We start from the raw sequence: 27500 nt of genomic DNA, 5'->3' as shown, positions 1-27500 counted from the left end.
CCCTCATTTCCTCGATCGATGGCTGGGTCATCCTCTAATATGTCACCTGCACAGTGAAACACGTTGTGACTCTAACAAGGAGAATGGGGTGGGGGTTGCTCCTTGTTACCACCATCCGATATGAGAATAAGTATTTTCTTTGGAAGCAAGATAAGTATTTAAGTAGTAATTGTGGAAGAGCAGATTAGCATTACCTAAAACTTGGTTCGAGATGGGTATTTATAGCCGAAGAGTGAAGGAGAAGGGCCAATGGGCCGCTTGATGGGCCTAGGGCCCGACTGACAACGTGCAACTTTTTGTAGACGTGACAGGAGCGCAGGTCACGGGAATGTTGGGCGCGCGCGGAGGTGTTGCCACGTCCTGCTGGGGTTGTCAATCTGTCCACCAGCTTTTATGCATGTGGGCTGGGCAGCTGCTCATTGAGCGGTCAATTGACCGTTGTTGTCAGTGCCAGGGCATACAACTTGTTGGTTGTCACAGAAGTCAGAGTGACAGTTCCACTTGTATAGCAAGGTGCGGTCTTGCGCCGCATCGCTACATATGGGTAAACTGTGCATAGGTGCCAACACTTCCATCGCCGCTCTGCGCGCGCCCGCGTAGGACCGCAACATGGAAATGTGTTTGACAGAAAGTGAATGTAGCAAACTACTATCATCTTTAGTAGTGATCACCGTATCCTTTGTATGTCGACGAAAACAACCATTTTCATATACAAGGTGAATTTTCTCATCTTTCCCCAAGAGGGAAAGCAAACCGGGTTCGCAACTAAGGCAAGTCCTTTGTTGATTGGGACAATGAGCTAGGTGATAGTCACTTGCGTCTAAACCTGGTGTGAGATTTAGAACTATACCCCTTCAGTAAACTAATTTGAAGTAGTTGATGGACTCATCGCTTACACCTCAACTAACTATTAAAGCTTAAGATAAAAGGATAAAACTTAATTACTAAATTAGCCTTGCTAATAAGCTAAACATAAGAAGGGCCTATAAGTAATTAGATAATCAACAACCTTTATCCATCCTTCCCACTCTTTTCTAATTTCAGGCACCCCTTCCTATTTCTAGTAACAATTCCACCTTCCTTTCTTCCTGTTCCTTTCCCTTCCCCACACACACTTACTGTGTGTTTTCTCCCCACCACACATTCATTCTCAAACACAACAAACTCATCTTCTCAAACCAATCACTTACAGATCAATAACAACTTCTTTTTAACAAAAAAACATCCAAAATCAATGGCGAGAGGCAAAATCCAAATTAAGAAGATCGAAAACTCGACGAACAGGCAGGTAACTTATTCGAAGAGGAGGAACGGGTTGTTTAAGAAGGCGAGTGAGCTCACTGTGTTGTGTGATGCAAAAGTCTCCATTATTATGGTTTCCTGTACTGATAAGCTTCATGAATACATCAGTCCTTCCATTACGTACGTTTGATTTCCATCCTTACATGTTTTACAGTAGTTGACTTGCTGGTTTTGATTCTGTGGATGTTTTTTAATGTTTGGATCAGGATGAAGCAGTTTTTTGATCAGTATCAGAAGGCATCTGGAGTGGATCTTTGGAACTCTCATTATCAGGTAACTTTTTTTTAATCAATAGATTTATATTTTTTGATGAAATTTTTTGTTAAAACTTAAAAGGCTATAAAGTTGAAGATTGGACAAAAAAAAATTGCTTTTAAATTAACTACACAAGTTAATTAAGTAATTAGATATATATTAGTTTATCTATAGTTTTGTTAGTACACGATTATTCGAGAAATTAACACAAGAAGAAAATATCATGCCGATATCGTTATGTTGCATGGATCATGTAGTAAGACCGGGGGTCGAAAACGCATATACCTAAAAAACTGTATATGAAAACTATATACCGGACACTACTGAGCGAAAAGTTTGGGGATCGGACGCCTCCGGCGGCCCGGCCCCCACTATTCTACGCCGATGCCGTTCAACCAATATGTTCTCCTATCACTGTTGGAACAAATTAGAGAAACATATTAGTGAAAAGTGTTTTCAAAGTTGCACTTTATTAATTTCATGTTAATAAATCGTTGTGTTTTCAAGCTGTGGCGGGTTGAATTTTTTCTTTTTTTCCTTTTTTTGTTAGTGGGTAATAATAGAACTAATGACATCTTGGGGTGGGATAAGACTTTGCGACCAATAGGTCCTGGGCTCAATTCCTACAAGGGGATTTTCCCGTATTAAAAAGAATAGGGTTGGGTTAACATTAATACAAGTGTAGTCTGAGTTAACATTAAATAGGGCCTCCAAAATTTAAAAAAAAAATAAATCTATATTTACAAAAAAAAGATTATTATATTTACGGTGATATTTGTTAACATTAATACAAGTGTAGTCTGGTGGTAAGAACAAAATTTGGTTTTTGTAGAGGGTTGGGTTCGAATCCCACCTACTACCCATTTTCAAATTTATTAACCACCTCACTAACTCTTCTAATAAAAAGGTTATAAATGCATATTTTTTAATCATCTCTCTTAATTTAATAAGCTAAAATATTTTGTCCACGTTTTTTAATATAATACGTCCATGTAAAATTTTATTTAAAAAAATCGTTTCTAACTAATAACAATAGTATACTTAAAATAAGTAGCATGTTTTAATTCCTTTCACACATAATGTAAGTTGTTATTTGTTAGGTTAAACCCTTTTAACCAACTTAGATTTAATTTATGTATTAGATCCCAACATTATTTGATTAGCGAAATCATCTAGCTTATATAATGGTTAAGTGTTTTATAAGTTTCTTTCTAATATATTTCATATCATATACAAACTGAAATTACGAGCCTAAAAAAATTAAAAAGGGCCTCAAATTTTTAATTCGCTTTGGGCCTCCAAAATTCTAGGACCGGCCCTGCATACCCAAATTAGTTTGGCAACACGAACCTTTTCATATAAATAAAAAAATAGAACTAGATATTGAGTTCTTCTAAGTTTATATTGTAAATGGTTAAATAAGAAATAAAGAAACCTATAAGAAAACATGTAAAGTTTGTTACGTAAATGATTAAATAAGAAGAAAAAATGAATGAACTTGCAAATTTGTAGAGACCTAAATTTAGATGTGAAAAATCAAAATTATATTTAAAAAATAACCTTGCAAAATTGCAATTGGTGCCAGCATAAATGAAAAGTAAAACTAAAAAATAAGCTTGTAAAGTTGCAATTGGTGTGAGTATATGAGGCTTTTTCCCTATTGATAAAACAAGCTAAATTTAGCCCCTTAAGGCCCAAACAAAAACAAAACATGAATTAAAAATGAAAAGAGGACAGGGGGATTTGAACCTAGAATGCCTGGCTGTCGAGTTAATTGCTGCTACTCCACTAAGCCAAAGTGCTAATTGGTATATTTCTTCCTACAACAAATTTATATATAAAATATATATTAATTTTAAATGATTTTGGTTTCCTAGATATTTTGGGCCATGTGCGATAGCACCTCTTGCACAGGCCCAAAGCCAGCTCTAATAGCAACCTCTATTAAGCAAACTTATCATAATTCGGCATCTCTTCGTTTGTTTTACATATAAAACTCATTCACCAAGAAGTACACAAGGCGTCGTCCGCTCCAAACCATAAGGCATTGTCTTGCTTGCCTCGCGCCTCAAACGCACTTTTTAAACCAAAGAAACAACACCAAAAATAGAATAAAAGTTGTAGAATCATCAATGTCATGTTAACACATTTATTTATAATTTTAGTTTGATTAATGAGATCTAGTTTATTTTAGACCGAAATTACTTTTGGTTAAGTTCCAAACGGGGGAGGGGGTACATAGACTGATCTGGTTTCAGACGTAATGAATGATCAACGTTATGGAGGATGTGTCTTCTTGATGGGTTGTCCTCTTGCAACGATTTAAAATCTATCCACGTCGTTTTTGTTTATACCACTAAAACCAACTATCACATCGTACCTTTTTTTTAAATAAATGCAAACATAAATTATACTTGGAGGATGAAGAAAAAACATTTGACAAATTCTTTGTGTTCTATTTTTATGTCTATAACTCGAGAGTGGATATCAATGTCTTCAAATATATATCCGCGTTAGGTTTTTTAGGTGTTGGTGTTGTTTCTCATTCATCTTTCTCTTGTTGATTCATTACGATTTTAGGTTGTTTACCTGTTTTTCCTCGGTGTGTAAAATGTATTATAACTTTTTAAATTAAAAAAAAAAGAGAAAAATGTCCGGATAATCCTTATGGTTTGCTCTATTTTCACTTATAGTACCTACACTTCTAAAATTACATTTATAGTCCTGAACTTTTGTATATTTGTTATCGGATAGTCCCTAGCGTGGATAGGGGTTAGTATTGTGATAAATTAATTGTATTTTGACTTACATATATAGTGGTACTAACCACATAAAGAGGTGGGTAATTAAGCCCGTTCGATATAATCTCATATACGTTGGATATCTAGTTATTTATTTACCGTTTTCTAAAAGTATTGAGATTCCCATTACTAGAAATCCAATCTTAAATTCAACTAAGACACTGATTTGAAATATCAAAAAGTTATATAACAATTTGTTTTTATATAATACTAAATTTAATAAACACCTCCAACCATATGTGTCACAACTTAAAAAAAAATAAAAATAAAAGGTTATAAAAAAAATCAAGACTACACATCAGTAACTTAAAAACAAGTATTATTTCGAAAATAAAAAAAAAATAATGGAAAATGGACTTACATTGGATTAGCTAGTTAGGTTCTTAGGCTGCACGGTGTGGGCTTCGGCCTTGGACCCCCCCCCCCCCCCCCCCCCCGGGGCCGAACCTCCTCCCATTTCGCCCCCAGCTGCAGTGTCCTCCCCGTCTCCATCTGGGCGTTTAGGACAGTCCTCCCCCTCTCTCACACACCTATACATACAACTTATATATATATTAGGATCATCCCTCCATTTCCTTAGTTTCATCCCCTTTGCCCTATCCTCACACTCATCCTACGTGACGCTTACATGGCGGATCATCCTCCAATGAAGGACCATCACCATACCGCATAGCCTTAGAACCAGGACTCAGCATAATCCGGTCAAGACGAGGACTACGCTCGTCTTGGACTGAATTTGCTTCTTTATAAATTGTTGTTTTAGGCAAATGATGAATCATGGATATTTAATATCCATTTTGACGTGTTTTGACTCATAAACTTATTTAGATTATATGTTACGGGGTTACAAAAGAGTTTTCTTTAAAAAAAGGTTTTGCCACGTAGGTATACTTTTTTGTTATAAAGGTTTTTGTTGAGGCTTTATGTAAAATGTGGTATTAGGTTAATGTGACTAAATATGGCTGAGTTATATAGGATTTAACACTGAAAAATCATCAAAAGAGCCCCGCGCCTGGATGCCCACCTAAGCCCCCGCCTTGCGTCCCTCTCCATGTCGGTGTTCGCGCCTCCACGCCCCGTTGTTATGGCACCAGCTTTTGGAGCCCATAACACATAGCCTTAGATTGCCTTATCTAGAATAAGGTTTCTAGGTCCGCCATGATTTAAAAAATATAAAGAGACTTAATCCCTTATTATACATACATTATGTATGATTGTATATGATTTTAAAAATATAAAGAGACTTGATGCCTTATTATTACATACGTTACATATGATTTTTTTTAGTTACTGTATTGGTAAAATAATGAAGTGTAGATATTTGACACAATTTGTGACCAGACACCCTTATATTTTCCCATCATTGATACAAAGTTATTAAAGTTTCTCAGAAAATGTTATGCAGAAAATGCAAGATGAACTGAGACAGCAGAAAGAGGTGAACAGAAATCTTAGGAAGCAAATTAGGTACTGCGTTAACTTTAACTTTACTTCCTCAAGTTTCCTTATGCTATTTTATCTGTTTTATTATTAATAGTTTAATTTTATTTTTTTTATACATACATACAATATACAGTATTTAAGATTACAATAGTCGTGGTTTCTTTTGCCTTTTTTATATTGATGGATTCTGTCCAGGCAAAGATTGGGTGATTGCTTGGAAGATTTAAGTTTTGAAGAATTGCTTGCACTTGAAAAAGATTCACAGGAGGCTGTTTATGTTATTCGTGAGCGCAAGGTTATTTTTATATTATTTTTAATTACATTTCATATTATTAACGTTTTTTTTTTCCCATTGAATGAGGTATTTTGCTAAATTTATTAACATTAGTTCACGGTATTGTTTGCCCGCTTTGACAAAAATTCTTGGCCGAACTACTAACTAGTTTTGAAAAAAAGCAAGCCAAACCAGTTGGATCTGGTAGGGTCGCCTGGTCCGAGCTGGCAAAATAGGCCGAAATAGTTTGGTATAATGGTTTGAACTGAGTTTTCTTTAAAGAGTTAAAATCAGTATTTATTAATTTGTATTAATTTATGAAAATACAAAAATAGTTCATGAATATTAAATATTTTACATATTCATAAATGCATATTCTAAACAAAAAAGAAAAATAATTGACTAACAAAGGTACTTGAACGGTTTGTTCTAAGTTTAACTGAATCGTTAAATCCTATTTTTCAAACTGTAAACTATTAACCGATCCATATAAACCTTAGAAGCCAAATTGTCTAATTTGCTTTGTTCCTACGGCACGCTTTGGTTTTTCTGAACAACATTTTTTACACCTAAATACAACTTAACATTGCATTTGCAAGGATTTGAACTCACACCACTTATTGTGGGGGACCACTAGACAACTATGTCATGAGTTAATAATACCTTGGTATTTCTCTTGCTCATTTCAAACAATCTGCTATGATTATACTTTTGAAGATGTCTAAACTCATAATTTAATGTTAAATGACATAATGCAGCTCAAAGTAATTGGTAATAAAGTGGAGACTTCAAAGAAGAAGGTATTTTTAATTTTCTTGCATATTACATGATACTGAAACTAGTAGTTATATGTCTAAAAACTTTCTGCAAATTCTTCATACATTTCTCTTTTTAAATATCCTGCTTTTTTTTATATTTTAGGTGAGGAGTGCCCAAGATGTCTACAAAAAACTCATGCATGAATTTGTAAGTATTATCATTTCTGCACTCTATGGAAAGCCATTTTCATGGGATCTTGACCGGTTAAGTGACAAGTAATTTTATTAAAAGAAATTAATATGTATATTTTATACAGATTCATGGATTTTAATATACCAAAAATAGGTTGTGAGACGATTTCCTGCTAAATAAGATAATATATAAATTAACAGATATAGAAAATACTATAACTTGATTGTAAAAGAAGAAAAATAATTGTATAGCAAGAAATATACATTTTTTGTAGTAGTTTTTTAATCAAATTAACAAATATGATTTATATATTTATACACATGGGTCTGATCCGGTTATGCAAACAATGCTATTGATCCTCAAGCGGGTTCAGCAGGTGGTAAGTAGTAACATCGTGCATGTTAAGGGGCAGAATTTTGTGTTTAGTAGGGTAGGGTTTGCTATTCAGAAGTGGGGTAGCGGTGCAGCTTATTGCCCGTCTACCTACCATTAGTCTGTAATCGTCTATGTTTTAATGGAATTTTTTTTCATGGGTGATCCTATAGAACATTTACTAACATATAAAAATGCAGGACATAAGAGGAGAGGATCCACAATACGGATTGATAGAAAATGGAATAGAATATGACAATGTATATGGATACCCGCAAATGGGTGCACCACCACATATTCTGACTCTACGGTTGCAGCCGGACCATCCCAACAATCTTCATGGTTCGGTCACCACCACTGGACCCACGGCATCTGATCTCACCACATATGGCTTGCTTGGTTAGCTATTAGTTAATAACTAAAGTTCAATTTTAAGACAAATCAATTGTGTGTCGACTTGTTCATAAGGTTTTGCCTCGTTTGATTGGCTTATGATATTATCACTTTGTGTGGTTACTTTTTATGTTTTCAAGAACTAGTACTCTAGTGGTAATTCACATATTCGCATATATGGTGTTTGATTTGTTTATATATATTGTTTCTTGTGGAAGTTGACATGTAGTTGTTCAAGGACTTCATGAAAATGTATGAGTATATCCTATAAGTGTCATACTTGTAACAAACTTAAAGTTAAGTACAATGAATGAGATACAAATAAATCATTTAAAAATATACTTTACACATTTGTAAATACATGATACAAGGGTTTTTTTCCTCAAGAAGTGATGTACAAAGCTAATCTTATTTTTATAGCAAGTAATCCAATTTGCTTGCTAGCAAAAATAATGTTATTATAAGCCTCAAGCTAAGGGCCTCTTGCCATGATCATGCGTTGGTTTGCCACTCAAAACCACATAGGTCACACTTTTGGGAAAAAAAAATGTTATGTGAACATATGGATGATTACTTGCCTAAAACTAACATCTCATCTAATTATGCTAAACACTGATACAAAATAAGTACCGTTTCAATGGGAAACCTCTGTTTGGACTATCCTCTGTTGCTTTGATCCAAACATCTATTTGGCCAGATATATGTTTGGTCTTCTACATCAGACCTTTGTTCTTTAACAGACTTTAGCCTTCAACAGACTTTAGCCTTCAACAGACCTTGTTTCTTCTTGAACAGTGGTTCCAAGACTTTGATCAGATGTTTGCTTGTCTTCAACAGATGCTTTGATTTAGGTATTCAAGATTCACTATCTTTGGGGGAGAATCTGGTCCAGACTTCTGTTTATTTCTTAATCAGATGATCATACTCAACCATCCATATGCAAGCTAACCTCCTATTTGTGTACTCATAAATGCAAAGAAAAGGTTGCGCATGAAAGATATCACTACTCTGACCTGTTTCAAGATTTCAAAGATCTTAGAAGAGAAAACTTAACCTTTAAACATACTAATAGAATGTTATATGAAAAGGTTGAAACACAGAAGAAAGATATTTTGCAATTAAAACAAGATATCAGTGTTTTGCAGTGTTAGAACGAAAAAGCGAGGAATAGTCTTCATTCTAAAACTACTGAACTAAATGCTTTGAACGAAAGATTTCAAAAAATGAAATAAACAAAAAAAAAATTGAAACTTCGAGCAGAGTTGTTCAAAATGTTTTTGATGTGCAACTTGAGTATAAAGAAAAGAAAGGAATGGGCTTAGGTTTCAAAAAGGTTCCTCCACCATATAATCATAATTATACAAGTATACCTCTGATTGATGAGGAACCAGAAAATGAAAAACATATGGAAAACCAGTTGAAGCAACACCCATCAATACCGTGTTTGTCAAACTTGTTCAAGTGACACCTGTAAAGGGGAATTTTGTCAAACCTGTTGATAAAGCACCACTTAAGGAAGAGATTATTAAACTAGTTGATGTTAAACAAAGTTGTGTAAATGATACTAACTCTTCTAGTTTTTGTGCAGATACAGTGATTGTTGAGGAATGGAGTAATTAGGATGATGAACAGTCTTTTGATGCTTCTTCTATTTTTTCAAAAAACGATAATATCTCTATGTTTATGAAACTTACACTTGAAAATGCAAGTAAAAACTTGAATTCGTGTGATGTTTTTCAATCTTTGAATTTGGATTCTGCTTCTATATTGAAAAATGATTTGCCTGAGGTTTCTGGTACATCATCTGCTAAAACAAAATCCTTTGGTTTTGTTAAAACTGATGTTGTGAATAATGGTTTACCTAATGTGTCTAGTACATCAACTAAAACATCTAAATCTTTTGTCCGTAACGAAAAGATTTGCAACAAAAAGATTCCACACAAAAATGTTCAGAAAACAGACAAGAAAGTAGAAGTGAAACCAAAGGTTCAAAGTGTCAATACTCACTCTTGTGCTAATGTTTGTGAGCAGGTTCATAGCAAGCAACAATAGTCAAAACGAGCAGATTAAAGACGAGGGAATGAGAAGCCTACACATCAAGGATAATCACGCTCTCTCAGATCATCAACAAGCAGAGATTGTTCTCACAAGGCTCATGATTTGAAAAATGTTTTTGTAAAGTCTGACAATGAAGGCAAAAATGAAATTTATGCGTTTGATTGTTCTAGTAAAGAGTTTTACAAGGTGAATGAAAACTCTAAAGAGGCTGGGGAGTCAAAGAATGGTGCTCACAGTAATAAAGCGTCTGCAAACAACAAATACATCCAAATTCATTCTCGTTTGCAAAAAAATGTGCAAGAAAATCAAGCACAGAAAGGACCGGTTCGTCCTTCAGGGCCTGTAAGAGCTACACAAGCTGCTCAGAATGCCATTTACATGAAAAGACAAACATGTTTTAATTGCGGCATTCCTGGTCACATTGCTCAAAATTGTAGTCGTCGTCCTTATGTACCCTATTATGTGCAAAATCAGAGGATTACACTAAAGGATAATTATCATTCCAAGTCAATGAAGGTATCTTCACCTAAGGCAACTGGTGTGCGTATAGCGTGATATGATTTTATTAATATTTTGAGCCCATTTTACGCATTAATCAAGTTTTAAATTTATAAAACACGATATTATACTAACACTAAACACACACTTGGGCAAGTGCACCCATCGCGAGCATAGTATAGTGTTGGTAAGATACCGAGGTCGTCTAAGGACACAAGAGCTTTTAATACCGGTTTATCCTCAACGTCTAATCGATCCAATTTTTGAGAAAAGAGTTTTTTTTTTTAACATGAAAATAAAACTAAAAATGAAAAGATAAATAAAATGAAAAACAAATAGACAAGATAGAATCACTTGGATCCAACTCATCTTTAATGTATCCATTAATGATTTTCGCACTTTCGGACTTTTTAAGAGATTATCTTAGTTATAGTAGTAGGCCCCTCTTTTGAAAGTGATGTTACCCTCAACCCAGTGGTTTGAGTCAGCAGGGATACAATCCCAAAGGGTCGGAATATTAAAAGACAATTAAGTTAGTTATTAATTAAAAAAGTGGTAGGCCCCTCTATTGAAGGTGACGTTACCCTCGGCTAAGTGGTTTGAGTCAGCAAGGATACAATCCCAAGAAGCCGGTTTAAAGTATTAATAGTAGTTTACATATGAGGGGTTCAAGCTATTCGCACCCCCGACATCCAATACCGTTGGGCATTAAAGGAGGTCCTAGTAAGCTTGAACCAAGTCCTCGCAGGATCTATACATTGAACGAGACAAGAACTTTACCAAACCACCCTCCTAACCCCCTTCCAGGTAGTTAACGCGCTTTATATAGACCGTAAAGACACGAATGAACAAATCAATGACATCATGAAGAAATGGTAAAGAAAATTCACTTTCAACATAAGAAACTAGTTATTAAAGTCATTAACACAAACCCAATTAAAAAGTGCCGAAATATTAAAAATCAAAAGTAATACATTAAAGACTTGTCTTCACCAAGTGATGTAAGAGTTTAGCCAAACGTGGCCTTTGATTGACAAGAACTCTTACGATCAATCTTGGATCCCAAGACTACTACACATTCTAAAGATGGATGATGGTGGTGGGTGTTGGTGTTGTAGTGGTGGTGGATTGGTGGCAAAGTGGGAGAGAAGTGGTTTGCCAAGGGATGCCTTTAAAGTGAATCAAGCACCCCTATTTATAGCCAGAACAGAGCCCTGGCCATGGCCCCGTATAACAACCCTCCAAAATAATCCGACACCCCTAATATATTTAAAATGTGCCAATATGTCTTAAAACATACCCCGTATGCGAAAACCGAGCCCAAAATACCCTACATATTTAAAAATTAAATAAACACAAGAAATTGGGGTCGCTCGCGGGCCGCGAAGGCCTTGCCTTCGTCCTACGCGGGGCGCGACAGATAGGCAATCAGGCTGCACCTGGTGCTGCCACATGTCGGGTGGTGTGTCGAGGCTACTAGTGCTGACTGATCATAGCTAGGCCCTACCCCCTATGTCGCGGGCCGCGTAAGAAAACCCTTGAGTCTTCGCGGGCCGCGAGGAACTGCGAAACCAGCACTATAAATAGGTGGGATCGGCTTCAGTCCCAAACCGTTCAATTCTCTTTCTCTCTCTCGAATTTCTATAAAGCTAAAGTGATTTTCAGGCATAATACCCCCTAAATAACGAAGTTCTGCCTCGTTGTAAGTATCATAACCCCGGTTACGTATTAGATACGCTGCCCGATTGATCCAGGGTTCCGTAACGACTGTCGGGGTTCTGCCCGACGTAGTCGTTAGAATGTCGTCTCGAGGAGGGTATTACTAATGTAAATATTGGGTTATTATACTAACGCGTGTGCATTTATGTAATTAATAGATAATCACCAGGAAATTCTAAAGGAAAACCCTAAGACAGCAATGTGAGTAATCCTCCTTTTTGCAAACTGTTTTTACAAAACCTCACTTAATTAACACTATATTAAACATTGATTTAGTATTTGTATTCTACAATTATCGTCGGTATGTTGGGGTTTTGTATACAAAATTTGTTACTACATTGTGAGTAGTAACACGACCACAAGTTGGGTTGACAGTACCGTGGGTGGTAATTAAAGTAGATGGAAACAAATGTAATTGCGCGACCGCCCTCAGTACTGTACAATGGTTTTACTTAACTTGATTAAACTGGGATTCACTCACCAGTATTTCCCACTAACAAAATATTTTTAAACGCGTTTCAGGTAACAAAATGTGAAAGCCAAATAGAAGCCAGCTGGACAGCACTGAAGGCTTGGAAAAGTGGCCATAAAGTTACCTAAAATAAAGAGATGTTTTTATTAAATAAAATAGGGTTTATCCCTATGAAAATGTGTGTACTTAAAACTTGGGATTTTCCCACGTGTTTAATAATATAAAAGTGTGGTATTTTACTCTGATAAAATATTTCCTAACTACGGTCCTGATGTAATTTCCGCTACCAAAATGATAAAACACCGATACCACTGAAACTGGCCGCGGCCGCTCGTTCCCGGGTAATTAGGGGACGGGGGTTGCAACCCCCGTCGTCCAGTGGGCACGGCCCGTGGCCATCCTTTTCTCTTCCTTCATTAATTGCATTTGTCAGCAGAGGGCCCCACACAACCCCGTGTCTTCTGGGCATGGCCCCGTGGTCAACTCATTGTTGTACTATCAAGATTCTGCAAATCTAAGAGTTGACCACGCCACGTGGAGAGCTGGGCATGGCCCCGTGGTAGGCGTAGAAGCTTCTGCAGCTTTTGTCTTGATGTGCAGGGTCTGACAACGCCCCATGCCCAGCTGGGCACGACCCCGTGGTCAGTTTCTGTCTTCTTGTTTTATCTTGGGAGATGTTGCCGAGGGGTTGGGCATGTCACTTTATTCGTTCTTCTTGTATTTATGTTGGTTTTGGCTGCTTATTTGTTCCTTTTGTTCTTTTAAGCTCGTTTAGTCCTATAAATTCAAAAGGAAGAAAGAAACGCGCTTTTTCCAACATTAGTACTAATAAGGGTTTTTTTTATGCCTCAATTGATGTAATTTATATGTTGCATTTTGCACACATCAGCAACGAAGAATGTAAATCTCAAAGTTAAACCACCTGATGGAGATTGGAATGCTCCAAAAAAACGCAAGGTTGTTCAGGAAAAATAAAACTGGTGGCGAGAGTGTAACTGATGTGCACAAAATGCAACATATAAATTATATCAATTGTGGCATAAAACTAAGCCTTTTTTAGTACTAATGTTGGAAAAAAGTGTGTGTTTGTCTTCCTTTTGTATTTTCAGGATTAAATGAGCTCAAATGAACAAAAGAAACAAAAAGGCAGCTAAATCTAGCATAAATACAAGAAAAGGAACAAACGTGGCATGCTCGACCTCCCCGACAACATCTTCCCAAACAAAACAAGAGAATAGAAGGCTGAACACGCCCTGTGCTCAATGAGCATGAGGGCGTGCCCAAGTGTCAGCAGAAAAGACAAAGTTGTAGAAGCTTCTATCGCCTACCACGGGGTCGTGCTCAGCGGACACGGGGCCGTGGTCAATTCAAAGATTCGCAGAATCTAGGGAAATCTTGATAGTACAGATACGCTTCTGCACACGGGGTCGTGCTCAGCTGACACGGGGGCGTGGTCAACTAATGCAAACAAACTGCAATTAATGAAGAAAGAGAAGGAGGATGGACACGGGGCCATGCCCAATGGACACGGGCCGTGCCCGAGCTGCTGTTCAGGCTATAAATAGGGGTGCTTGGCTCATTTGCAAACCATCCCTTAGCACACCACCTCTCTCACACTTCACCCACCATCCACCACCATCATCCATCATCCATCATAGAGTGTGTGAGTCGTCTCGGGATCCAAGATTGATCATAAGAGTTCTTGACAATCAAAGGCCATGTTTTCCTAAGTCTCTTACATCACTTGGTGAAGACAAGTGTTTAGTGTAATACTTTTTATTTGTAATCTTTTCGCACTTTTTATTTGGTTATGTATTAATGACTTTAATAACTAGTTTCTTATGTTGAAGGTGATTCTTCCTTATCGTTTGTCCGTGGTGTCTTGGCATTATTTTACTGTCTGTATAAAATAAAAGATTTTCACCATTCATATCTCCACGGTCTATATGGAGATATGTTGGCTACCTGGTCGGGGTTAAGGGAACGGTTTGGTAAGAGTCTTGCCATTGTTCAGTGTATAGATCCTGCAAAGGACCTGGGTCAAATTTAGTAGGACCTCCTTCAATACCCACCGGTATTGGATGGCGGGGGTCCAAACTCTTTGATCCCCTCATAAATAAGCTACTATTAAAACTTTAACCCGGCTACTTAGGACCATATCCCTGCTGACTCAGACTACTTAGCCGAGGGTAACGTCACCTTCAAAAAAGGGGCCTACCACATTATGCATTAATAACTTAATTAATTATCTTTCAATGATCCGACCCTTTAGGATTGTATCCTTGCTGACTCAAACTACTGTGTTGAGGGTAACGTCACCTTCAAAAGAGGGGCCTACTACAATAACTAAGATAATCTCTTAAAAAGTGCAAAAGTGCGGAAATAATCAAAGGTTACACTACACACGAGTCGGATCCAAGTGATTCATCTTGTCCATCTGTTTTTACTTTTATTTTATTTTTTAGCATTTTAGTTAGTTTTATTTTTCTAGTTTAAAACCTTTTTCTAACTTTTGATTTGATTAGACGTTGAGGATAAACCGGTACTAAAAGCTCTTGTGTCCTTGGACGACCTCGGTATCTTACCAACACTATACTACATCCACGATGGGTGCACTTGCCCATATGTGTGTTTAGTGTTAGTAAATATCGTGTTTTATAAATTTAAAACTTGGCTAAAAAGTGTAAAAGGGCTTAGAATATACATTAAAAAACTATACACACTTCACGCACATCAGTAACACCACGTAAAAACGTGTCCAATTATGTAAAGACACGTGTCCTAAACTCTAAATATGTGAAAGATTGAGTTTGAAGGACTAAAGATGACAAACGGTGAAATATGTAAGAGAAGGAACTAAAAGTGTCAATATACCAAACTTGTGCCTCTGAATGACCATACACGAAGAACATATTCTTAAACGAGTGATTAATTGGATATAAGAAGCCGTTTATGAAAATAATCGAAAGATTATAAACTAAAGGGGTTAAACGTGTCAACTGTCAACATGTTAATTCTTACCTCTGAGTGACCTTTTAACGAACCCGAGGATTCGAAATATTCAAATATACTCTCGAGAATAAGTGATATAAATTTCACATGGTTTCGAGATCGTTAAGCATGTTTTCAAGACTTTGGGTTAAAAGCGTCAATAGTAAGAAACTTATGTTTACAATGATCCTTTAACGAAACCCGGCCTAACGGAGTTTGGTTATACTCCCTTGAACCTCTACAAAATAACTACAAGGACCTTATATGCCAAAAAATGAGGTTATATTAAGTTTATAAGGGCCAGGGACTGAAACTGCCAAGGTTAAAACATGTTTCACCTAAACAGAAGGTCGTCGCGGCCCGCGTAGACTCCTTATGAGTCTTACGCGGCCCGCGTGAAAGTGCCTAGCGTAGAAAAATCATGCCAGCTGCAAGTTTCAGCTCCAAACCGACTTTAACTCATTCTAAGTGATACCATGGGCTGTTTGTCGGTCTTGTAATACTACTAGGACACTTAGGGTGATCCTAAAGCTTCCAAAAACACCAGCTTTGATCTCCTAGCATGCCATTCAAGTATATAAAGGCTCCTAAGTTTATTTGTTCAAGTGCTCATTCACTTGCAACATTCAATACACTCATTTCTGGAGATATCTGGCCATAGATGAGGATCAAGAAGTGTAGAAAAGATAGCTAGCACCTTGTGTAAGTGTCTTAGCCCTTTCTTAGTTCAGTTTATTAGCTTAAAAACCGAAAAGTCAAACATATCGTAAATTGACTTTGACTTTCGGTTTAATCATAAATGGTCCAGCCACTGTCCGAAATAAAAGTGGGTATGTGACCATATTAAGGTAGGTGATTAACCTTAAAAGGGCACCTCCTAATTATTTCGTTTGACTAGTTAATTGTTGGGTCAAACTAATAAGTCAAAAAGTCAAACTGGACAGAATTTAAAATAATGATTTAAACTAATAAAATTGAGGTTATAAATTACATTTTAGCATTCTAATAACTTGGTAATTAGTATTAGAACATGTTTAAACATGTCTAACCCGACAATTATCAGTTTAAGGTCGGTTCATAACCGAAAGTCGCAAAAGCTTGACTATTGCTTTGACTTTCAGTTCTGACCCGATTGAGCTTAATTCTTCCATGTTTTAAGCCTCCATTAGGACCACATTATGCAGTAGTATAACCCCCTGGAGTTATATTACTTGGTCCTTAGTAGTTTGAATTATATGCTCTTGTTTGTTATTATGCTTATAAATGCCATAATTGCCCTTTTGACATATAAATGAGATTTTTAGAAATGTGAGAGAACAAAAACCTTTTTTACTGATATATAAGCTTGTCCCGAAAATTTGACATCAGTTCTTGGTCTCAAACAGGAGTTATGCTCGATATCGTAAATTGAAGCTTTTTATTAATAAAATTGCTATATCTTGCATAAGGCATGCTTAAACTTGGATTTTGACCCAAAACTCATTACCTACTGTTAAGATATTATTTTTAAGGATTTTTAGGATTTTTGGTCAGATTATAATCTGATCATATCATAGAGTTCTTGTGGAATTCGGTAAATGACGGTAATACCCTTTTTATGCATAAAATGAGATTTACAAATGATTTGAATGCCAAACCTTTTCCTACTGATTTCATACATTAAATAAATTATTTTGAGCAATTAAAACTGATCAAAATCTCAGAATTACATAAACACCTTAATTATCGTCAATTAACGAGTTTTACACTAATCAGGTGCATAGTATGGTTTAAAACCATATTTAACACCTAGGACTTATTACCTACTGAATATTTAAACAAATTTCAATATTTTTACAGTAAGTATAAGTCATGAACTCAGACTTCCAAAAATGTCCTTAAAAGCATATGTGAAATGACCAAAATGCCCTTTCGGGGCATAGTTTGGCCATAAATAATAAACCTCACATATGTATAATATCTTACTGATGTAATGTGATAAAATAAATATTTTTACTGATTACCAAAGACTAGAACCTCAGTTTATTATAAAATCTCTTTTATAACCATTAAAATGACCAAAATGCCCCTGCGGGACTTAAAATGGTTTTAAATACTTTTTGGGCATATATGTTAACATCCTACTGATGTTTTAACATATTTTAAGCATAATAACATTTGAGACCTGTATATAATTCATTTGGTTACTCGTTACGCATTTATGCGTTCGGATCGGTTTATGTGACTAGTTTACGTAAAATAGCCGAAACGGGTTTAACCTTATCATTAAATCCTCAAATTCTAGAATGTGTTTAGTTTACCCATATTATACAAGTATCCAAACTTGTCGGGTCTAAACCACATTCTATTCCGGTCACCGCTTAATCTAGCGTTTAGAACCGTAAAGTTTCTTTCAAGCTAGCCGGTCTAAGTCTTTGACTTAACTAAGGACCCGTTAGCATCTTAATAGGTTATTAAACCTTCCATACAGATTGAGTAGCTTCAGTAGAAGGTATTATCATAAGGCTTTAGGAATATACGGCTGAGTTACCTCTTCACATCTAGCCCAGGTAAATACTTTTAACTTATTTTCCCTTATACGGGCTTGGGATTTGGTATTATAATAATACCACTTGGTCGGGTATGAAATCATTTAATCAGATTGTGATTAATAAATTTACATAACCCGTTTTAATCTGTCTTGTTTGATAACATAAACATTGGGGGTTAATAGGACCATGTCCTGGATATCCTAGGCTCATTTTATTTGAAAATGGCCACGACCTATGCACGGGGTGTAGGCTTACACCTGACAGATGCAAATGCTAATATAACCCACATGTTGGGGATAACTCCTTTGTGGGTTCTATAAGTGGTGAGTCGGTTAATCATGACCGGCTTCCAAACCGGCCCCATATGTAAGACAAACATGTAAATCTGTATACAAGATTATCTTAAATAATTGTCCCAAGTTATAAAAGGTTTGTGCCTTGTGCACTTAAATCAATTTTCATAAATGTTTTCAAATGAGTCGGTTAATTGTATTTACCAGTGTAAACTGACGTATTTTCCAAAGACTAATTGACAGGTACCTCTCGTAAATAGGCTGGAGCTACTAGGTGTCAAATAAGAGGGTCTTGCAAATCTCTAGATACCTGAAGTCTGTTATTTTAGTTTCTTGTGTTTTATTTTATGATCCGCCTGTGGATCTTTATTACAACCAAGTCTGTATATTCTTTCATTGGACACTCAGACGCGATGGTTTGTAATAGTAATTATTCACCAAGCCTTCCGCTGTGCTATTTATTGTGTATATTAACTATGATGATATCAACTACGTCAGGATACTCCTCGTCGGGCCCACCAATAATATGTGGAAATATCAAGGTGTGACAGGTTGGTATCAGAGCCAACATTGAGTGAATTAAACACTAGCCTTTTGTGTTTAATCTCAATGACACAATAAGCACATTCCTTAGACTTCCGAGTCTAGGCAAATGACCTTGGATTATTCTTAATTTTTCCTTTTTGTCGTTTATGTTTTGTTTTACTTGTTTTGGCAGGTTTATTAATCGACAATGCCACCGCGTATACGAGGCAAGGGAAAGGGTCCGATGAGAGGAGGACCATCAGGCCATGCGGGACCTTCTCACAAGCGCACTCCATCTGCGTCTTTTTCTAGCTCGGATTCGTGTGACCATTGGGGTCATTCTTTTGAGCCCGCAAGACACTCGGTCTCGTTGAGTTCATCACCCTCATTTCATCCATCTTTTGCGCCGCCGATTCCAGACGAGCCCTAGCATTCCCATCATTCACAAAACTCTCACCATTCACACCATTCGCACCAATCCTACCACTCTTTACACTCCCATTCTTTCCATCACTCTGATTCTGTCACGGCCCCCGGCCCAGTGTGACCCAGTCCAGCAGCCGCGGGACAGAAACCCGTGGTATTGATTATTTAATTTGTCAGCGGAAATAATTGACAGGATCTTTTAAACTAAAAATGCTCAATTATTTTATTTCCCAAAATGGGACAAACCCCATAATTTACAATAAAGGGAATTTCACGAGGAAATCCCTGACTTTTACAAAACATGTTTATTTATTGAGCCACCTCTTCAAGCTTTTAGTGCTACCTAGCACTTTTCCTTGATTCACAGTAAGTCACCTGAAACATGTTTAAAAAGGATTTTATCAGCGGGGAAATACTGGCGAGTCATTCAATTTGCACAAAAGACACATTGTTATAAATTCACAGCATTAAGGGTTTTTATATTTGCCCCTATCTTAATTAGCTGGTTCAGCTGTCACTCGAGCAAATCTATGACTGTGGACATATCACAAATTAGGCTCGCCCACCTAAGTGATAAATCGTTAGTAGTAATGTGCACAAAACCCCCATATACTGCCAGTAATTAAAGATTAGCAAAGACTTAATCACTGCAAAATATAACTGGAAAACATTTAGGGTTTTGTAACGCACTTTGATAAAAATAGAATGACTCACCTTGCAAGTTTAACCAGACAGAACCTTGCCTACTGATTTAACCTTGTAACCTAATTTAAATAACAATACATACGAAACTAGGTCAGTAACCTAATACAACATTTACTATAAGCTCACGAAATCAAAACCCTCATGACGAATGACAAAGTATAGCCCGAATTCGGGCAGCACTTAAACATCCATCGGATCGGTTTCAATCGATCGGACATTGTATCGTAATAGTGATCGAGTTAATACCCTGTAATCGTAGCAGCGTTTCCCTAAGTGAAATTGTGATTTTAAGCAGTAAACTTCGTTTTTGAATGAAATTTTCGAACACAGATGAAAACCCATGCCCTGATCAATTTATAGCAACTTTTTGGGTTTTATGTGGCCCGCGTAACCCACACTTAAACCTTACACGGCCCGCGAGGGCGACCTAGTCTACAACTAGGGCTAGCGTGTCACCGGTAGGTCCGCCACGTGTGCGACACGTGGCCTAAGCGCTTATCCGAAGGAATTATAAGTTGTCGCGGCCCGCGTAACCTTATCTTATGGTTTACACGGCCCGCGTGAAAACCAATTTTCTTGTTTTCTTGATTTTTCATGCACATTAGGGTTTCAGGGGTCCGGGTTTTCACTTACGGGTCAATTTGGGACATTTTTGCAGTCCTAACATCCTCCCCACCTTATTTAAATTCTCGTCCTCGAGATTTACTGAAATAAGTGAGGATACTTTCGCTTCATTTCCGATTCCAGTTCCCAGGTGTATTCAGGGCCTCTATTTGAATCCCACTTGACCTTGACCAGTACTAGTCTTTTGTGCTTAAGAAACTTGACCTTTCTGTCTTCTATTTGAAGTGGTTTCTCAACAAATTTTAGCTTTTCATTTACCTCTATGTCCTGAAGAGGTACTACCAGGGATTCATCAGATAGACATTTCTTGAGGTTAGATACATGAAATACGTCATGTATTCCGGCTAACTCTTCTGGTAGTTGTAAGCGATAGGCAACTGGTCCTATTCGCTGAATTACTGGGAATGGTCCTACGTACCTTGGGCTTAGCTTTCCTTTCTTACCAAAGCGGACTACCCCTTTCCAAGGAGAAACTTTTAAGAGTACCTTGTCTCCAACTTGAAATTCCAATGGCTTGTGCCGATTGTCTGCATAACTCCTTTGGCGATCTCGAGCCGTTTTCAATTTTTCCTTGATTTGAGTGATTTTGTCGGTGGTTTCTTGCACAATCTCGGGTCCTGATAATTGACTTTCTCCTATTTCTTCCCAGCAAACTGGAGGTCTACACTTTCGTCCATATAGTGCTTCGAACGGGGCAGCTTCGATGCTTGAATGGTAACTATTGTTATAGGAGAATTCAATTAAGGGTAGGTGATTATCCCAGTTTCCACCAAAATCGATTACACATGCCCGGAGCATGTCTTCCAGGGTTTGGATCGTCCTTTCACTCTGTCCGTCGGTTTGGGGATGGTATGCAGTGCTTAAGTTCAGCCTAGTTCCCATGGCTTCTTGGAAACTTGTCCAAAAATGCGAGGTAAAACGACTATCTCTATCTGATACAATAGAGAGTGGAACTCCATGCAAGGATACTACTTCGTCTACGTATAATTTGGCTAATCTTTCCATGCTGAAAGTTTCCTTCAGGGGTAGAAAATGAGCTGATTTGGTTAATCGATCCACAATTACCCAAATCGCGTCATTACTCTTCCTAGTTTTAGGCAACTTAGTAACAAAATCCATTGTTGTTAGTTCCCATTTCCACACAGGCATTTCTAACTATTGGAGTAACCCTGAAGGTTTCTGGTGCTCTGCTTTAACTTGTGAACAAGTCAGACACTTAGATACATATCTAGCTATGTCCTTTTTCATTCCTATCCACCAAAAATTATTTCTTAAATCTTGGTACATCTTATTATTTCTAGGGTGCATGGTATACCTAGATTTATGGGCTTCCTCTAAAATCTTATCTCTTAAATCTCCTTGCTTAGGTACCCAAATCCTTTTCTTGTGGAATCTCCAAATTCCATCAGCTCCTTGCTCTAGTTCCTTTATCTTTCCTTTCATTCCTTCAGCATCATTCTTGATTGCTGTTTCTTGAATACTCTTCAATTGTTCCATTAAATCTACTTGAAGATTTAATCTAAGAGCACGAACTCGCTTTTGCTTTTCATGATACTTACGCCTTAGGGCATCTGCAACTACATTTGCTTTTCCTTCGTGATATTGAATATCACAGTCGTAGTCACTTAGAATTTCCATCCATCTTCGTTGTCTCATGTTTAATTCTTTTTGCCCAAATATATATCTTAAACTCTTATGATCTGTATAAACAGTAAACTTACTTCCATACAGATAATGTCTCCAAATCTTAAGGGCAAAAATTATCGATCCTAATTCTAAGTCATGTGTCGTATAGTTTTCCTCGTGCTTTTTCAATTGCCTTGAGGCATATGCAATTACCTTCTTGCGTTGCATTAACACACATCCTAATCCTAGCTTAGAAGCATCACAGTAAACTTCAAAATCTTCTGTCCCTTCTGGTAAGGCAAGAATTGGGGCGTTTGTTAACCTTTGTTTTAAAATTTTAAAAGCCTCTTCTTGCCTAGGTCCCCATTCAAACTTTACTGCTTTACAGGTTAGCTTAGTTAATGGCACATCTATCTTAGAAAAATCGTTAATGAATCGCCTATAGTATCCGGCTAACCCTAGAAAACTTCTAACTTCCGTAGCTGATTGCGGAACCTTCCATTTGGTGATTGCTTCTATTCTGGAGGGATCTACGTGAATACCTTCGTGATTCACACCATATGTCCTAAAAATTGCACCTCCTGAAGCCAAAATTCACACTTCGAGAATTTGGCGTAAAGCTTTTCTTTTCTTAGCAGGGTTAAGAGTGCTCGTAAATGCTCACAATGCTCCTCCTGACTTTTGGAATAAATAAGTATATCGTCGATGAAGACAATCACAAATTTATCCAAGTACGGTTTATAGATCCGATTCATCATATCCATAAATGCTGCAGGAGCATTTGTTAGTCCAAATGGCATGACTGTAAACTCATAGTGACCATACCTAGTTCTGAAAGCGGTTTTAGGTATGTCTTCCTCTTGAACTTTCAACTGATGATATCCAAAGCGCAAATCTATCTTAGAAAAATATCTAGCTCCCTGAATTTGATCAAAAAGATCATCAATCCTAGGTAATGGGTATCGATTCTTAATTGTAACCTTATTCAATTCCCTATAATCAATACACATTCGCATTGAACCATCTTTCTTCTTTACAAACCGCACCGGTGCTCCCTAAGGGGACGAACTACGTTCTATAAACCCTTTGCTTAATAATTCATCTAACTACTTTTTCAATTCTAGCATTTTGGTGGGTGCTAACCGATAGGGTGCCTTGGCTATGGGTGTAGTTCCAGGAATTAGATGAATTCTAAATTCTACTTCCCTATTGGGTGGTAATCCAGGTAGTTCTTGTTGGGATTGAACCCTACCAGAGGAACAGATAATGAAAGCCAAAACCGGATCACAATAGTGGATTCAGAATAAGCAGCTGTTTACACTTGGCTTTCCCCTTGACAGTGGTAATCTAACAGCTGATGGATCTTAAGTACTGCTCACTATAACAACTGATGAACCAAACACTGATGAAACTCTAAAGACTGCTGAAGACAAACACTGTTTGCTCTATCCACTGTCGTTTCCTAAGTACTGCTGAAGACACAAGCACTGCTCATTCAAGGACTGATCAACTTTGAAGAAAGCACTGATGCTCAACATCAGTGCTCAGGCTACAACAGCGGAACGTGAAGCAGTAGTTTTATCTTGTTTTGTACTGTAACTTATAATCAGTTGTTTAACATCAGTAGTTTGTATAGAACAGTGTTTATAGTTTGTTCGGTTGTTAGATGTCACTATCATGGTGACGTCAGCTGAGATACCTCAGTGGTTTGGTTTGTCTATAAATGGACCAGTACCCTGTACTGTTACATTTGATTGACTGAGTGGATTCTTCTCCTTCAGTCCAATCCTTTCATCTTGTGCAACCAACCTTGAAGTATCAGGCTGAGGGGGAGCTTAGTTCTGTAAGCATGCTTGTAATCATTTGATTTGTAATTGAATCATTCAACTTAATGAGAAGCATCTGTTTATCAAACTATTTCCCACTTAGATTGTGCCTACAAAGTTTGTTTTCATTTCCATTGCACTTAATCTTATTTTATATTCATTGATTTATCAAATTTATACAAACAAGCACAATCATGACAGCCTCCGATCCTAACAATTGGTATCAGAGCTCGGACAGTCAAATTCGATCTAACAATCAATTTGACATAACAGTTCAGCTCAAAATTCATTGATACTAAGGTTGATTGTATTTAGTTGAAAAACAGAGCAACGAGAAATCATGTTCAAAATGATGAATCTGATACTCTGTAAAATAACCAAGATGTCATAAGATTCACAAATTTCAAACAACAAGTGATGTCATGCACAAATCACTCATCGTTTCCAGATCTGGAAACATGTCTGGTAACTATGGTATGACTATCTTCATTCAAAATTGATTTCAACTGTTGTTATGAAATTTGTGATGATTTCATCATATTTTATGCTAAAGTATGAACCTCAGATTAACAAAACCTATGTTCATATAAACAATAGTGTTTTACTAAACTTAGAAAGAGGAAAATAAAACTTTAGTTATAAAATCTTATGTGTTAGAAGGCAGGTTGAGAATCCTCAAAAGGACTAAATCAACCATGTCAAAACACATTAAGAAAATCAGGGGTCAAAAATAGTCCAAATCATAAATAATGTGAGATTTGGTAATAAAGTATGTTTACATACGACCAGATCTCTCGAAACATTACTGCAAAATGATTTTGGATTAAGTATTCCTCAATAAAATCTCCCAGTAAGTATTTTCTGTACTTATGAATGGGAAGGGTAAAAAGGGAAGAAGAAAAATGAACAAACTCAAAAGTGTGTTTATCTCAAAACTTTTGAAGTCAAAAGAAAAGAGTATAAACATAAAACACCTATGAGTCAAAGGTTGGGAAAACAATGGTCATTATGCAACTGTGTGCATTCATTTAATTAAGGAGAAGTTCAGGTAACAATGGTATCTCGAGTGATTGACATTAAAAGAAGAATTTGCAATCAATTAACAATAAAATGATCCTAATCAAGGGTCATAATGATGTGATCATAAGTCTTTTTGGAAGTCACCAGATCCTTTTGATGTTGTTTCCAAAATAACCTTTATTTTTAGAAAGGTGTTTTTCAAATAAAACCGGATATATTATTGTTTTTTTAAATAATATATTCTGTACTTTTACTCCTTTTGATAGTGAAAGTTTTCTCTCCGGTCAGGATGTAATTTCCTTATTTTTGTGAGAAATTACTATTCCTAAAACTGATCAAAAGGAAATGGTGTACATGTCATGGTCACATTAAGCTCAAGTTTGGTTATCACAGAAAAATTGATTGCAAATTAATTTTAAAAATACTGAGACACTCATGTTCTAGTTCAAATAATTAGACACAAAATGAGTTGCCTTAGTAAAGAAGTTTTCATCATCTGGATGTTAAACCACTGTCAGGAAATAGTGAACAGTTGGTAAACCTGAACATAATCTCCTAGAAAAACTGCTGACAAATTAATCTTGATAATTTGCATCCAAAATGTAAATTGTTGAGTATAGCATTTCTACAGAATAACAGATGTTGGACATGATACTGTGTTTACACAAGACAAAATCAATCTCCACATCTGAACAAGCAGATGCTCAAATTAACTGTCAAAAGTTGAACCACTGCTGCATTAACAGTTGTTATGTTAATAGTCCTTCATCTTGCTATCAACCACTGTTTTTCCCTTAACTACTGGTGTATTTCAAACATCTGTTTTCTAAAATCTGTCCATTGCTGAAAGTCAACCCCTGCTCTATCATATTCCTCTGATAAGCACTGTTGTACAAAATCAGTGTTTTATCCACTGATATGCTATCCACTGATGTAATAAAAACATCCACTGATGGTGAAAATCACCCACTTCTTCAATTATTACCGTTGTAACCACTGATGCTTGGTTCATCAGTGGCCACCAAAACAATTGTCCTCCATTATTTACTCTTCCATTAGGGGTTGGCACGTGGTCAGTTTTTAGCCGTCAGATCATTATAACCGCTGCCACGTTAGTATTTCCTTTTTCCCTAAATAAAACCCTGATCAAAACCCCAAACAGGGTTTCACTGTCGAATTGAATTCCAAACATTCTCTTCACAAAGCAGTTTCCCACTCATAACTCCAAAAACATTTTTCGATCTTCTTCATCAAAAATGACGAAATCAAAGTTGAAATCAAAATCAAAACCATCTTCTTCCTCCGCTCCCACTGACGCCACTCAAATGGCCGCTGAAACCACAGAAATTCGTTGCAAATCTCCTCACAACTATTTGGGTATACTCACAAAACCCACAACCGACAACACCTTCGACTCCATCATTGACACCTTATCTGCATCAAAGTATAAAACTTTGTTAACAGCAGACGCTCCCATTTATCTACAAACCCAGAGAGAGTTCTGGAACAATGCCACCCTTGAAAAACAAGGAGACACTGTCACAGCCATCAACTCCTCGATACAGGGTAAAAAGATTCAAATCTCTCCATCTATTTCTGAAGTCTTCAAACTCAATGATCTGGAAGGTAAAACCTCTTTTTCGAAAACTGAGTTGAAAAAGGATTTCATAAATAGAGGTTATGTAGAGCAACCAAAAAGGGATATCTTACAAAAAGGTTTCTTCCCTTCTGCACCAAGGTTTTTATTTCACACTCTATTGATGTGTGTTTCTAATAAAACAACTTCTTTTAATGAAATACCATAAAAAATTCAATGCTTGGGATATGTAATTTTAAATAATGAAAATTTTAATTATTCCCAGGAGATTTTTGATGATTTAGTAAAGAATGTTGATAGCAAAGCATTTATGCTCTTCCCAAGGTTTTTAAGCTATTTTTTCGGACAAAAATTTGTAAAAGAAGATGCAGAATTGCCCAAATAAGGTGCTCATTTTAAAATAAACTGTTTAACGCCTGAAACATTCTCTAGAATGTTGGCACCTATAAAAACAAAAGCAGAGGTACCCGAGTAGAATTTAGCAGATGAAACTACTCCTCAGGTATCGGCTGCTGAGCCCACTGCTCCAGGTGATCAAAGCAACACACCCACTGTTTTGAAACCCACACCTGCCACCACCAAAAAGACCAAAAATAAAACATCCAGAAAGCCCCCCAAACCCAAAACAAAGGCACCTCTGGAAGATGAGATCCCAGAGTCAATGCCAGTGACAGCACAAAAGTCACCAATAACCACTGCTGGTACTTCCTCACAGCAGATGGAAGAAAGATCTCAACCCTTGCCTCAAACTCCTCCTGCATCCTCTCAAAAGGATCGGGTTGTAAGCACAGGGACCCC

At 36.8% G+C, this 27500-nt stretch overlaps 1 protein-coding gene across 1 annotated transcript; it reads left to right on the top strand.

The window, feature by feature from the left end:
• The first annotated feature begins 1046 nt into the window (after positions 1-1046).
• LOC110941434 (agamous-like MADS-box protein AP3) lies at positions 1047-7987 on the top strand. The gene is made up of 7 exons (XM_022183074.2): positions 1047-1422; positions 1509-1575; positions 5764-5825; positions 5997-6096; positions 6834-6875; positions 6997-7041; positions 7599-7987. Exons 1-7 carry the CDS (start codon positions 1235-1237, stop codon positions 7800-7802), a joined length of 708 nt encoding a protein of 235 aa, XP_022038766.1. The 5' UTR covers positions 1047-1234; the 3' UTR covers positions 7803-7987.
• The last annotated feature ends 19513 nt before the right edge of the window (positions 7988-27500 follow it).

This window comes from Helianthus annuus, chromosome 5 (genome assembly GCF_002127325.2).
Source record: "Helianthus annuus cultivar XRQ/B chromosome 5, HanXRQr2.0-SUNRISE, whole genome shotgun sequence".
NCBI classification, from domain to species: Eukaryota; Viridiplantae; Streptophyta; class Magnoliopsida; order Asterales; family Asteraceae; genus Helianthus; species Helianthus annuus.
The sequence above is the reverse complement of the archived record's forward strand: the minus strand, read 5'-3'. Positions and strand labels throughout refer to the sequence as shown.

Excerpts from the sequence above, each read along its gene's own strand:
- LOC110941434 (XM_022183074.2), top strand. The coding sequence starts at position 1,235 with ATGGCGAGAGGCAAAATCCAAATTAAGAAGATCGAAAACTCGACGAAC. Across the intron at positions 6,097-6,833 it reads ATGTTATTCGTGAGCGCAAG|CTCAAAGTAATTGGTAATAA; the intron begins GTTATTTTTATA and ends GACATAATGCAG. Across the intron at positions 7,042-7,598 it reads AAAAACTCATGCATGAATTT|GACATAAGAGGAGAGGATCC; the intron begins GTAAGTATTATC and ends ATAAAAATGCAG.